Genomic DNA, 15,181 nt, shown 5'->3' on the forward strand with positions numbered 1-15,181 from the left:
AGTGGAAGATAATTCAAGGCTAGCAAAGTGCAAAACCTCAAAGAGTAACATACTCTGTGCAGGTAAGTATCTAATGGATATAGATTTTCAAGTCAACAAAAATGTTAGTATTGTGCAGTAGAGTGTTTAGGAAATCACATCTCAAACCAGTCCAGAACGATGTCCACATCCTAACTGGTTATAAAAGAGAACCTTCAGGTCTCAAAAGCCATTGCAACAAACATGGTTATATCCCATTACTGCTTAACAGGATTTGAACTTGATAAAAGCTTACATTCATATCTTGAAACCAGTGGATGGTTTCAGGAGAATGGGAAACAGTACCAAGTCAGTTTCTTCTGTAGCTGGTCTTTTTTGAAGTTTGTGGAAAGTTGCAAAGGCAATTATAACACAAATTGTCATGGATATTCTCCAACAAAACATGATTTTGTCAAATATAACTACAAGACCATTGTTAAAAAGCAGGAGAAACAATTAAGGTGTTGAAATTGGGGAATTATGAAAAAAATTAAATGATTTTATAAATATTAAAATAAAAAACTACAGGAATTTATGTAACTTTCAAACACTTAGATCTGTTAGATGCAAGTACATCAATTCAATACACCTGTTGTATGATTTGTTTAAATTAATTGCATTAATTTAATGAAATCTTATGTTTTCATAGAAACAGTTAAATATACTTTTATTGTAGACTATGGTCACTGATTTTTTTTTCCTACATTATTTTAAAACTTTAAAAGTTATTGTACAAAGCTGTAAATTCTATCTTGGTTTCAATTTGAAGCACAGTACATGCAGTTTCACTGTGTTTTCAATAACTCTTGCAATAAAAGTAACTTTTTTACCATACCAAAATTATAACTAAGTTTTTTAATTGATCAATTTCATGATACTTTCTGGTGCAAATGATTTATCTCAAAGCCTATCTCAATGTGGTCCACGAAATTTGTTTTTTCCTGTTAATCATCAGCATCATAATCTAAATGAAGTGTAAAATAATAAATCAAGCTTTTTTGCCAGCTTAAAAAAAATCAGTACTGTAATTGTAGCAGAAGCTATTCTCAAACACTTTTCTATCAAAGTATTACTGAGATAAGCTTCTATCACTTTATTTCATTCTCTTTGCAAGTCTCCACTGAACTGAAAACCTTATCAATTGTTAGTTATAAGAATGAGAATGCTTTTGTGACTTGCTCAAATCTGTAGTGTATGACTTCTCAAAGCAGATATATAAACATTTTATATCACACCATGACAAACAATGTTGAGAAACAGTAGTTGGCTAAACATTGATAAAACTACACTTGCATTCATGTTACAAGAACAAATGCTATTTTATACAAAACTACTATTGTGACTTTCCTTCTAAAGGTGTGTTATGTCTAGAAAGAATTTTGGAAGTTCATGAATATCGGTGATTACATTGGAAGTATGCTGGAGTTAACTCAGAATCAGAATTTGAAATATTGTTTTAAATGTTTGATGTATAAAATTTAATAAATACTGAATATTATGTGCCCTCAAAAATAATGCTCACCCAATTTTGAAAGGTTCAACTGAAGAAAATTTGTGTTTTTACACATTACTTGTACAAAAATGTATTGGATAGTTTTGAAATAAGGTAAACAACTACCAATGTATTAAAATTTTTTGGAAATTTCTTACTGAAATCGTGTTTACTTTTAAACTGTATTGAAAAGTTTATACATGAGAATACATTAAATTAATGATTCATCTTTACATTCATCAGGTTTGCTTCCTTAAACCTTTGCTTCATCATCTTCTAGCTCCCACAGCATATCATCAGTCCCATTCATTGCATTGGTTAAGCAAAATTTTTTAAACCTTTAATGCTTTTTGGTGGTAGATTGTAGTAAAATGCCTACCAAAATTGAACGTGCACAAACGTAAAGAGCAATAAACACTTTTGGGAGGTATTTGGAATAAAAAGTGCACATTATATTTGGGCAAATACAGTAGAAATTTTTAAAAATGTAGTTTCAATTTTAAAGTTTTTCTCTTTATTAATGTGAGAGCAAAAGAATTATAAATTTGGTTAATACATTTTCTTACTTTAATGTTGTAGTTTTTTTCTTTTGAGGTGGACTGCTTCTATATTGGCTTAAAAGAATTAAAACGTGGTGTTCTGCTTCTATTTAAGCTTAAAATAATTAAAACATACATTTAGGTAAGGTTGTTGATATGCAATATCTTGTCACATACATTATATGAACAAAAATTTGTTTAAACGAGTGTTATTTGAGCAGACAAATGAGTTATATTTTATACACCATGAAGAGAAAACTAGATTTCAAGTAGTTGTCATGTTTATCACTAATATCACATAAAGTTTTCTTTATTCATAGCCATTGTTTACTTATTGTATATATATTCTTTTGAAATCCTTATTATAACCATATTTTAATTTCTATGAAAATTATATTGCTAACTGTTGCGTTGCAAATATACATGTCTGTTTGTTTAGTTGTACACCTATTGTCATTGTTTCTTATTGTAAGTTGTATTTTGTTAAATAACACACTGCATTTCATCAGCCTTTTTTAACAAGCATGGTTTTATTATATTTAATGTTGGTGTCAGACTGAGAATAAATATTAAAGTAATGGATGTACATAAAATGTGCTTATACTGTACTGTCAGAGTAGAAGGAGTTCATTTTTATATTTTTGCTAATTTGAGAATAAATAAAAGTTATATATTTTAGGTGAAGATTATATCTGGGGAACTGGAAAAATTGGAATGAAATGTGAAGGTAAGCTAGCAATTTTAATGAAAATTAACGTGTATTTATTTATATTATAATGTAATTATTGGAGAAATTCCCATCTGACATGTGAAATAAATTCTGAATTGAAAGACAATCAGTTAAGGTTAAAAAATTTATGATTTTATCAGTGCTTTTCATACTTTTATTCTTTTGTGTAAACTACTGTGATGTTATTGAGTGTAGTTATTGAATGTAGAACAACTGTTGTTTAAAATTAAAGTGAAAAGGAATATTGGGGAAAGTTTTTAGAATACAAGCATAGATAAACATACTAAAACTTAGGTAAAATGTTAAGGCAGCATAATACTTATTTCTTTTTTTTAATTGAATTGCTTATAATTAAGTTATAGCTGACAATTTATAAACTTTTTCATACTCTACAAGGAGTGATTGTTCAGAGTTTCAGTGCCTTTTTCTCTAAATGCCTACTGTATGGTAGGCATAGGGTTATTAAGGAAATGACATAACAATAATAAATACAGTTTGGATGTTTTGATTTAATAACTCCTGACCATTTATAAGAAACATATTCAGAAGTGACTAAATACTGACCCACGAAACACAATAAAAACGTCTTTCTTTCTTCAACACTAATGTATTGTTCCTAATTTTTATTTGTAATTAATAAAATATATTTCACAATGGATGACACCAATATATTTGTGTAAATGACAGTACCTGTATCCAAACAAATGACGTTCATGAAATTGCCTACTTGATTAGTCATATACAAGTTCTAACTTCTGAGATAATGAAAAGCCCTGTTTAACTTCAAATTACTACTTCATGTTGGCTTAAATGCCTAGTTTGTGAATGAAAGTGATGAGGTTTACTATGATGTATACTTAACATAAATGCTTGACTGAAAAAGTGAGTAGTCAGAGAGTTAAAGTGGATGATGTTGACTAGCGCCTCCCCTCTAGCCTATCGTTGTTAAATTCAGGACAGTGAGTGAAGATAGATCGTGCATGGCTTTGTGCAAAATCCAAAACAAACAAAACCATACATGTAGTAAAGCAGACACATCTATGGAGCATTGTAAAACAATGGTAAAGAAGTTTTTAAATAGCTATATATAAAAGATTAACTAAATTTGATGCAGTTATTATTTGATGTACCACATGTATAAAACATCAGGAACATTTCAAAGAGTACTCTTTGTTTTCTTAAAAAAATTACCATGATTTGTGTATGTGTATGTTTATAAAACATTTATATTGTACTGTATTACTTGTCAGTTTAATACTAACATACTGTGGGTTACTGTAATTTTCGTACACAATTTTCGTTTGTTGCCATAGCAATGAGTACATTTTAACCAATAGGAATCATCAATGTAAACAAAACTAAAAGTATTAACAAATAAACATGATTAGAAGTCCCTAAAGTAGTTCTTTTTTATTAAGCTGAAATGTGTGGCATTATATAATTTTTTGTAGGTTCAACAAAATATATACTGAAGTAACAATGTTATTATTTTTATATATATTAATTGGTCATGACATGATAATATATTTTTGGATGTTTTGAAAGGTTTGTGCAGGTATAACCCCATGTGTGCATATGGGGTCAAAATTTAATGGCATTGTACAGTTATTTAAAATTTAATTAAACAACATTTCCATGAATTTGTGTCATTAATCTTGGTTTCAAACCTTACATTGTAAGTCAAATATTTATTTTAAATAGAAATTTAAATAAATTCTTGACCTTCACTTTTATTTATTACATGACACTTGTTTGCTTCAAATTATTCATTCAAAGTTTCTTTCTGTTTTTCAAGTGCTAAAATTACCAATGTTTTTAATATGAATTGTTGATAATGTTCCATAAACAGTATTAAAGATCCAGAAGCCATATTGCTGTCTTTTGTTGAATTTTTAGAAAATTCTCAAATAAAAACAGCTGGACCTACAACTGAGATTTGAGGAAAAAGAAGAGAAAGAAGCTAATTAGCAGATATTTCGATTCACAGTTTATTACACACTCAAGGAGTTATGATCTGCAAGACAATTCCAGAGGTGGATTTTTTAAACTGAATGCTGCATACATCTTACAAGATTCTGTGAACGAGCCCAGGATAATCATTTGATAGACATTTGTGGTTTCAGTTTTGTACATGGTGGTTGAAGTACAGGGTCAACTTGAGATCACTGTAATACCTATTGGCAGATAAATCAACAAGGAGAGAGTGTTATAGGTGCCTTGCAGGTAATTTGTAGCTTTCACAAAAGTTTTGTTGCACATAATAGCTTTAAAACATTCTCTGTAATATACAGAGCTGTTGAAATATGAAAACATCTACAAAAGTATGTTATGTTAATCCTCAAGTTGTCTAAAGACTAGTCAGATTAAACTTATCAAAGTACAAATATTTCTTTGTCAGTTGCCAAAGCCCTGGTGCTCTCTCTAAAGGCATTCCAGATTGAAAAGTCAATGATGCCATTCCTTATTCAAAAATTTAAGTATCATTCAAGCAGTTCTCTTGAAGCTTATAAATAATCCTATTTGTGATGAACTTGCTAAAATGACTCAGTATTACAACTAATGATAAATTTATTCATTTCAAAAAAAGTACAGCCATTTTGAATCAGGTGGTAGAGATAGTAGAAAAGAATACATCAGACAGATGACTGAAAATTTTCAAGTATTGCAATGATGCAATTATTCTCTATCTGAGAAACTTCTGAAAAGGTCTTCACTTAAGTATGCACACATGAGAACACTGAATACCTTGAGTCTTATGTTTCCAAGTCAGAAATGCAGAGAAAGCACCTGTAATGTTTTTGATTACCTTTAAAATTCTTCTGCAATACAGTTTGGCCACAGAATCAGAATATGATGATGTTCAAGTAATAGATAAATTCTAATAATGCAAATCAGTTGAAAAGTTTGGATTCCAAAAATGAGGTCATTTCTTTGCACTAAAACTTCTCATGCAATCTATGGAATATTATATTCATGATGCCTTTATATACCATGCAATAAGAGATGTTCTTCTGGAAACAAAAGGAAAAAGTCATTTATTTCTATCCAAAGGATGTTTAATATCTCAAATATACTGTGTGTAAGTTGACAGATATACTAGTTTTGAAGCAGGAGCTAGACTCATGGAGATATGCAAGAACTAGACAAGAAATTTGTGGATGAGTAAAAGAGGAACTAGTCAGTGACAAAAGGGAAAACAGCTTCTAAAGGATCTAAAGAAGGGGGAGTCAGATTAAAGTGTTAAGTATTCCAATCAAACCAAATTAATTCAGGAATAGTATTTAATAATAAAAAGCACTAACATGGATTCACTTGAACGACAACAAATGATAATTAAAGAGCAGAGGAGAAAAGTCAAACACATTTAATGTTTTATGACCAACAGTGTTTGTCTCACATAACAGTGATCTGAAGTACATTTGTTTGCTGAAACGTCTCATAAAGTTACGTACCTGTGCTTGACTTTTGTAGTGCTTATTTGGTGTGCATGTGTTATTAAGCTGATTGCTGTTTTATTCAACATGTATGTCACATTGTAATTTACTCTTGAAAGAGCATCATGTGATATAATACGGCATTACAAAATATCTTTATTCATGTTTTGGTACTATAAGTTTAACATGTACATGTGCTAGATAATATTGCAGTGTTATCTTAACCTCATTTTAAATTATACAGATGTCACCTGTGTAATTAAATAGCAATAAGTAACTTTTGCTTTATTTAAGGCTTAAGATTGTAGTGAAAAAGTTGCTTTCATTCCAAATATTGTAATTTATTCCACACCTTCTTAAAGTTTGCCCCCTGTAGTTTTCAATATTATTTTACAGGACATTTTTATGATGCAGTGTACTTGTTAAATCTTATCTTCGGTGTTAGGATTCTTTGTCCTGAAGTCATTGCAACAATGTAATTTTGTCTACTTTTCAAAGGAATTAAGACTGTAGTATATATATTAGTGTGTGTGTTCACTTAAGGTTTTATCTGCAACTTTGTGAAATATGTAAAATGGTGGCCGTAAGAGGAGTTGAGAAGAATTTAAGAATAAAAATGGTCAAAGATGATACCTTATTTCTGTTTAATGGTTAGGAAGGGAAAGTCATCAAGTCTTTTCTATAATCTACATACAACTTAAAATAACAATATCGATAAAAAAATTTCAGTTAAAACTGTTGTGTTAAAAATTAACATGATTGAAAATCAAGTTGTATAAATTTTCACATAAATGAATTTGGTACCTAGTGGACAAAGAAAGACATGTTCTTTGCTTTTTGTAATTTCTAACACTAATAACTATAAAAAAAGAAACGTTCTTCATGTTGTATATCCAAAATATTTAATTTGACAACATAAATGCTCTTTTGGTGTTAAAGTTAATGTCACTTAAACATTACAGTCACGTAGATACTGCTAGTGGCAAATGTAGTGAAAAAAAACAAACCAAAAAACATTATATGTATATATACTTATTTTGAAATAATTTTGATACATTATATGAATAGATTCTAGAAAGGTACTAAAAAAACAAGACAAAAAAACGAATACTACCATTGGTAGCTTGAAATGTTTTGTATGAACTTTCAGTTATATGATTCGATTAATTATATTGTGTATTTACAGGCTGAAACGTCGTTTTGTAACATTGTTATACGCTATGGGTAAGGTAGTGTTTTTAAAATTAAACTTTTTACTAGACTGTCAAAATGTTGAGATAAATATGTTTCGATCATCGAACATTTTGTATCATCTAAAGTGTTACAAATATATTTAACAGAATAGCAGCATTTATTACCAACTTCACCTTGTGAGTAATAACCACTTATTTCTTGTCACGCGGCAGCCGACAATAGATGCGGATTTCTAACACTTGAAACCATTATTAACAAGCACTGTTAGACTGTCACTGACGACACCACTGTAATTTAATCAAATACTTAACACCAGAGGGTACCGTTAACTTAAAGTGTGGAGCTGGTAATGAGGTCTTTTTGAGTAGTTGAAAATGATTAACAAGGAACTAAAATAATGTGTAAAATTAAACGTTGTAATGTGGTTTTCATTCACCAAAATCATTGTTGTTAGTTTAAGTACTTATTATTGATGACTTAAAAATGTCAGTATCTTCTGGTCACAACTGACAGTTTTTTGTTTATACATGACTTTGATGACAATTAATGTGAACGTGACGGTTCTAGATATAGTTTCACTTGCACACTATGTCTATGTAGATGAGTATTTGTTGTTTAATTTCTTATCTATAAATAACATTTGCCAACGAAGGTTAGTTTGTACTTGATAGTTTGTATGAAGTTATTCATTGTGATTTCAGAATATAAAACATATGACAGATGATTTCTCTACCACTACCTCGTCAATTGCGAACGGAATATGAAATTAAGAAGTATTATAAATTAAATACCAGTACTTTGTATTTTCCTATTCCGTTTTTTATGTTTTGTAGCCATTTGCTATATACATCATGTTTAACTCTGTCGTGTCAGCAGTTATTCGTCTTGGCACCAGCGAAGGTCTCTCTTTCCATATTGGTCCTCTTGCTGACCTCGACACAAGTCCTTATTGCGCCTGTCTGTTCTTAGTTTCCGTGCTTGTCTTCCTGGCAAAGTCTGCCTAGCAACTAAACTTTAAGTTGTTACCAACCAACCCAAACACCTCTTATCAACTGTCGCTTGCCATTATCATTCTGGCCATGCTCGTATTAGTATACGGTTGATCGTTTTAGCCTTGGTTATCACACAGAGTTGTGGTTTCACGTGGCAAGCGACTCGCGCTGTATTGTGGGAAAACAGTTGTTGGCTACGAGGTCAGTTCTTAACTGTACGCCCTCACTTGTAGTCGACAGCCGCTCGAATTTAGGTCTACAAGCGAGGAAGGGACACAATAATCGTCCCAACTTTAACACCTTTAAATTAAATGAAGATACACCACTTTTAAAATGCATTGATTGAATCCTTTTATACATACTAATTTTTATCACTGTGATTTAATTGGTTTATCAGTGAACTCAGTATTTTATTGAAATGTTAAACTTAGTATCATGCGTATCATTTATTCCATTAGATGCATTTTTTGTAACTGTAGAACCCATAGGAGAAGTAAATAACCTTCAATATATACATTTGTGTGAATGTGTATGTCTGTTTTAACCGGAACATGCATCCACCTTGCTTGATGTTGGCCAACGAAAGAAATATTTGTGGAGAACCATGCAGATTGGAATTAGAAGGTTCTGGCAGTGGCACTGCAGCCACAACACCAATGAACAACCGCTGGTACTGTGGTTGCCCGAGTCTCGATGATTCTGAATTTCTCACAGTGGGTCAACACTCATCTCATGTTCCTCTTCATACAGGTTGCCATTCGTGCTTCCATAATATGTGCATTTCCCAAACCAGTAGTCACCCATGTCAACGGACTCAATATGCCTTACCTCCCATCACCATGGACAGAGAAGTGGTAAGTAACTCCTCTTATTGTCTAGTTTGTATATTTTTGCTTTTGACATCGGTTGAATGATATTATAATGATATAAATATTTAAGCTTCAGAAAGGAAGAAAGTAGCCCGTTCATCATAAATGAAATCGTGAACCATTTTTTAAAACATGTGCAAATAAATTATGAATCATGGTCATATGAAAATTAGATATGTTAACTCTGCTGTTTCAATGGAGACAATCGACTTTTTTCTCCTTTCAAATTTGGCGTAGTTTTTAAAACATCAACACACGATCGTTTTAACTCTTTACAGGGTATAAATAATTGGTATCTTATTAGTATAGTTTTTCTACTTACCTGGTGATAGATAAATCTTTTATTAATTTCACTCAGAAATGGAAGCAAAAAAACGAACAACGACTTCGTAGTTAACATACACCATAAGTAGTTCTTTTTAACTCGTCTTTGACATAGGGTCAACAAAAATTATGATTATTACGTGGCATAACCATGTCATGTCATGGATATTAATTTTATTCCGTTGTATAGAAACGGTTGAAAACATTTTTTTTTTTTTCGTAGAGATACATGCGAATATATTTTCATGATGTTAGGAAAACCCATAGGTTCAAGAAATGAATTTAAAACAAAAATATAGCTTGCCTTGAACAAAAGTCCACCTTTCAAAAGAACTCTGGTTTGGGTGTATCGTATTTTTGTGCACAACAATATTTTTATGTTCTTAGATTATATTCATTGAAAACGTAATTATTGGATTTTCAGTGTTGGTCTCTTTTCCCTTTACATTTTTACCTGCTTTTGCTAAATGTGTTTTAAATAAATTTGTGTTTTGGAAAGAACACAATTTAATATTACATACTTTAATGTTCCTCCAAACAAAAGTTAAAATCTACAAATGTTCGTCCGTGAGTTACTCTTATAATTTTTACAAGGTTAATTCAGTTTCAGAAAAAAACTGCTCCTCAAATATTTTAATTTTTCTTTTTCTGTGGGATGGATACTTTTTTACTTAAAATCATCCAAAGTGTTTCTTTGGTGCACACACACACACACTGTTGCCTTATCTTTTTACTAGTCATGGAGTTTTAAAAGTAATTTTATGAAGTAATTTTTACAACAAAAGAAATTTTAAAAAATTGTAACTAAAAATATTTGAAAATGCTATTTTAAATGTAAAACTTGTTATACACCTGCTATATTGTGAATGAAAATCGTAAAACGTGTGTATATCGACATATCAGTACTGTACACTGTCAGAGTACTGAACAGTTTACAAATACTGTATTGCGTCACTGCTATCGTGTTTAAGTTACTGTGTATGTGATGCGAGTGTGGAGTGCAGTCACTTAAACTCGTAATTTATAACAACTAAGGTAGCGGAAGTCTCTTGTATATTTAATATTATATGATTAGAAGAATGAAAGTGTTGAGATTAAAGTATTTGCATTATGTGTTATGTGTTAAAAGAGTAAAACTGTTTTCTGGTAAGACTAAAGAAACGTTCAAGTTTTTATTGTTATAAAGTGTTGGAGCACACGATTAAAAGATTAATATATGTTTTTATAGCTTAGGATATGTTGCACAACAGTACGTTTGTATTTAAGAATTGTGATACACTTGGCCCACTTGACAGCTGTTAGTTTTAAGCTTACAAGAAGTTTGGGTATAGCTGTTAATTATTGAAAAACAAAACGTAGTTTGATTAATAGAGCTAAGAAAATACAAATATTTACTTTAATGTTTAACACTTAGTCTAAAATAACAAATCATTACTAAATAAGTTTAGGAAATATAAGAAACACAATTTAACAAATTAGCTGTTGTTTTTTTTATTTTGCGACGTTCCGGTATACACTGTGGTTTCCTTATTAACTTTTAAGCCAAACTTTTCAACAGGAGGCGAGGGACGCTTGTCAACACTCAGACATTAATTGTACACATATTGAATAACTGCAGTGATGACATGTAACCTTCAAATAATCGAACCAAACTTAACTTTTACAGGTTTAAAAAAGTTAAGATCTTCCGTTTAGTTGAAAATATCGTTAAAGTGGAGAACTGGTGAATAGCATCGATTATTGTGCTTCTGGCGTCAGAAGGGCTAGCTCACCAATGTTTGAAGATTTTTGCGATGATTGACACGTCAACATTTCGCAGAAAGCAGTACAGTGTTTCACTAAATTCCACACGATGTTTATTAAAACAACTCGGAACACACCAGGCAAAAACTGCTGCTTTCATAGCGGCTGCCAGTCATTGATAGTGGTTGAGAAAGAGAGAGAACGAATAATTGTTTTTTGAAAAACAAAAATGAATAATGATGAAATGATGGATATGTAAAAAACGTACAAAAACAAGGTACAGATGAATACACAAAACCGTACTAATATCATTCCATAAGTAGCCATTGAGCCAACGTTACAAGGTTATGGAAATTAGCTATTGTAAGGCTTTATAACATTGAGTTTAAATGTTTTTATTCAAACATAAATTTATGCAAATAAAAGGAATTCAACATTTAGTATATGTTTTCCTGTTGTTAAAGAAGCTGTTACATACTAACATTCTACATGGAGGACAGTAATTTTTGTATAAGGAATATTTTATATAAAGAGCTTGATCTCGAATCCCATTCAAAAGCTGTAAAAGATAATAATACGACCGTTTTAATGACAGTGCTTATTATGTATATATACTAGTGTACCTGTGGGCCTATAATCCACATTTACAGAGCCGTTGTAATGCAAGTTTAGTTTCTTTAACCAAGTCACCAAGTTTAACCAAGTTGTGTGCTCTAATGTAAATCGATGCCACATTTGGAGTCCACTTTCAAGGAATGTACGTAAAACTGTTTTCTCGAAATACCCGGGTTCCCTAAAGAGGGAAAAGTTTTACCTTTGTGCAAATCTCGGAGCTAAGACGGATCTTTGGCACCACTTAGAAGTTGGTGTGTTTGGTGTTTTAGGAGTTACGTGGCACGTAATGCAGACACTGAATTTTATTGTATAGAATAGAGTTTTGGTAACGTCCCAAAAAAGGCTTATATGTCATGTCACTTAGGAACAAAATTATCTACATAAATATAACATTACTACTGTCTGCGAAATGTCCATGTAAGTACTTCACGGGTGTGAATGAATCTTTACCAAAATTGGTATGGAGGTTCATTAGATCCATGTGAGGGTGCATGCAAGTTTTCAGTTTTGAGTTTTTTTTTATGGATTTTTTTATCACTGCCTTATTTCCTGTGGATGGATTTTCACCAAATTTGGTATGGAGGTTCATTCTGTCACTTACCTACAAACTTGCGGTTTCACATTTTTTTTTCCAATTACATGGGAAGCAACTTTTCATGCCCTAAGATAACCTGTCATTAACCATGAATTGACATCTCTTCCGTCCAGGGAACGAGTAGTCTCGTTTGTGACCCAATATATTTGTTAGTCTTTTTACTGAAAGTACACAATAAAATATAGAGGCGACAAAACTGGAAAAACTGTGACACACACAAGGCTTTTATACGGGCTAGATTTATAATAATGCATATGTTAGTGTTGGGCACCTTATTTCGGAATTATCATTGCCCGTTTTATCGCATATTTATTAATATTTTAACAGTTAGCCCAGTATTTGGTGTTTGCTTTACATGTTTGTGCGCGTATTTTAGTTTGCATATTCGGTCAACTATATTCAATGTATACCTTTTCTATCTGCATGTTTGTTTTAAGTCCCTATATTATTAAACTGTTTAGAAACTATAATTGTTTCATATAGTATAAACTAGAGTAATAAGATGATCTGGAATTTGGAAGTAAGGTGTTGTTTTTTTTTACTGTGTACTTGACATAACACAATAAATATTTAAGAGGAAGTGAGGACGATCAAATCCCTCCAGTTATTGGTAATTTATAGTCCTGTCTCACATATCGAAAAAGTTCTGGAGGACAAAGCTATGATATTTTCTGACAATAGACATCTACGATTCCAACGATAACTAGAATTATAAACGTCTGATTGTAATCAAACTACACTGCTTGTCGGTGGGCGTCATTGCCTAACTGCATTCCCTCTTATCTGTCTCTTCTAAATTACGGACGGATATACTTAGGTTGTCGGTATGTAGGTTCTCACCAGTATCGAAACAAATGTATCAACACAACATAAAGATAATAATAATGGATGTATGCGTCAGTCATTCACTGTTTTGTGTTATCAAAATGAATCAGTTTAGCTTAGCAAACTTCTATTAGGCTAAACTATCGAAGTTGAGTGCGTTATGCCAAAACTGATTCGGAACCTCACCGCGTCTTTACAGTATATGTTGTCATGTCCGCTCATTCGATAACTGACGATCGCGAATCTTGACGTTAGTCCTTAGGATTCGTCTTAGAGCTTTCATGTGCCAGGACGACTGTTTTCCAACGCCCGTTTCAACAGTCAGATCATACTGTCTGGCGACTTGACTGGTTTCTATACGTACGGAGTGAAATGAACACCCATTCCTTTTTCCAGCTGCACGAGATATGTGACTATTGAACGAATATGTCAAACAGCAACTTGTGTACACGTATTGTGTCACTTTTCCAGAAGTTGGTTCTTTTTCATTATGTCACGTACAGTTGCGTGAGACACGTGGACAGCTTCTGGCATTTCACATTTGTCTTTGCAGATTCTCATCTGTTACAAGATGCCACGGGTTGTAGTAGGTCTTTTTCAGGACGGGCCTGATAACCTACGCTCATCCATATTCTTTTGTTTTACAATGCCAGTAAGTACTGAGAATATCCCAATCTGTGAGATTACAAATTCCTGATCTGAAGACATCTTTATGAACTGATTAGTACGTGAATATTTTGCGTTAGAAAAGGCTGTTACATATCCTTCCCAAAAGTTACTGTTATTTATTGGCATCATACCGAACGAAATGCTAATGCCCAAGTATAGTTCTGATACTCGCAGTTTTACCCTTGTTATATCTCTTTGGGTTATTACGGTATTTACTTATATTTTTTTAAAATATTTTTTGTACAACAGTCTCAACTTGAAAAATAAACGAGTGGCTCAAGGGTTGAACCATGTTTATCTACTCTCATAGTTTGATTAATACTATTTTAGTAAATATTAAAAACACTGTAATAGCGAAAAACATTTTTAATTATGGATGTTTCAGATTTGCTCTAAATTCCACCATCAACGTTGAAACCTCAAGAGTTAGTTGAAAAGATATCTACAAAAAACATCAGCTATTAAGCGAGTAGTTTTTAATACAATTAAAAGTTTAGAAAGAACAGAATTTAACGGTAACAATATGCATAAAGTGCGAAAGCTTTTAAAATTCTTAAGATATTCCAGAACCATAGATTTTGAAATCTTTATTAAAGAAAACTTTTTCCATTTTCAGTGATAATCGAACACTAAATAATAACACCACCTTCTCTCTGTTGTCTGCGGACTTGCATCGCTAAAATCTGGGTTTTTATACCCGTGGTGGGCATAGCACAGATAGCCCATTGTATAGCTTTGGGCTAAATTCAAAACAACAATATCTGTTGTTGTGAATTTAATAAATTCCAGATTTCTATTGTTCTTATTTGACTACAATAACATTCTTAACATTCAATGTTTATGCTTTTATTTAAACCTTTCTTCATAATAATTTTTATTAACAGTATTATTACACATATGCCACACGTTTTATCTTAAGTTTCATTATATTGTTACTGTTCAAATATGTTTCATCTAAACTTTTTTATAAACACTACTCCCCTAATAACTGATGTTGTTTTGAAGTTAGAATATCGTAAGCCAACTATTTGAGGTTTTAGTGCTGATGGTTAAATTTGGAGCAATTCCGAAACAACTGTAATTAAATACGTTTTTTGTTATTATCGTATTTCTAACATTTATTATAAGGCTTCACTTTCCAC

The 15,181-nt window shown here is 31.6% G+C and overlaps 1 protein-coding gene across 1 annotated transcript in view; it reads left to right on the top strand.

Moving 5' to 3' along the window:
• The window catches only part of LOC143223175 (phosphatidylinositol 3-kinase regulatory subunit alpha-like), an 83,917-nt gene that overhangs the window by 18,044 nt on the left and 50,692 nt on the right, over nt 1-15,181 (top strand). Inside the window, 2 exon segments of the mRNA XM_076450749.1 lie at nt 2,729-2,776; nt 9,150-9,253. Of these exon segments, the coding sequence (XP_076306864.1) occupies nt 2,729-2,776; nt 9,150-9,253 (152 nt within the window).

Source organism: Tachypleus tridentatus, chromosome 8, assembly GCF_004210375.1.
Source record: "Tachypleus tridentatus isolate NWPU-2018 chromosome 8, ASM421037v1, whole genome shotgun sequence".
Lineage (NCBI taxonomy): Eukaryota > Metazoa > Arthropoda > Merostomata > Xiphosura > Limulidae > Tachypleus > Tachypleus tridentatus.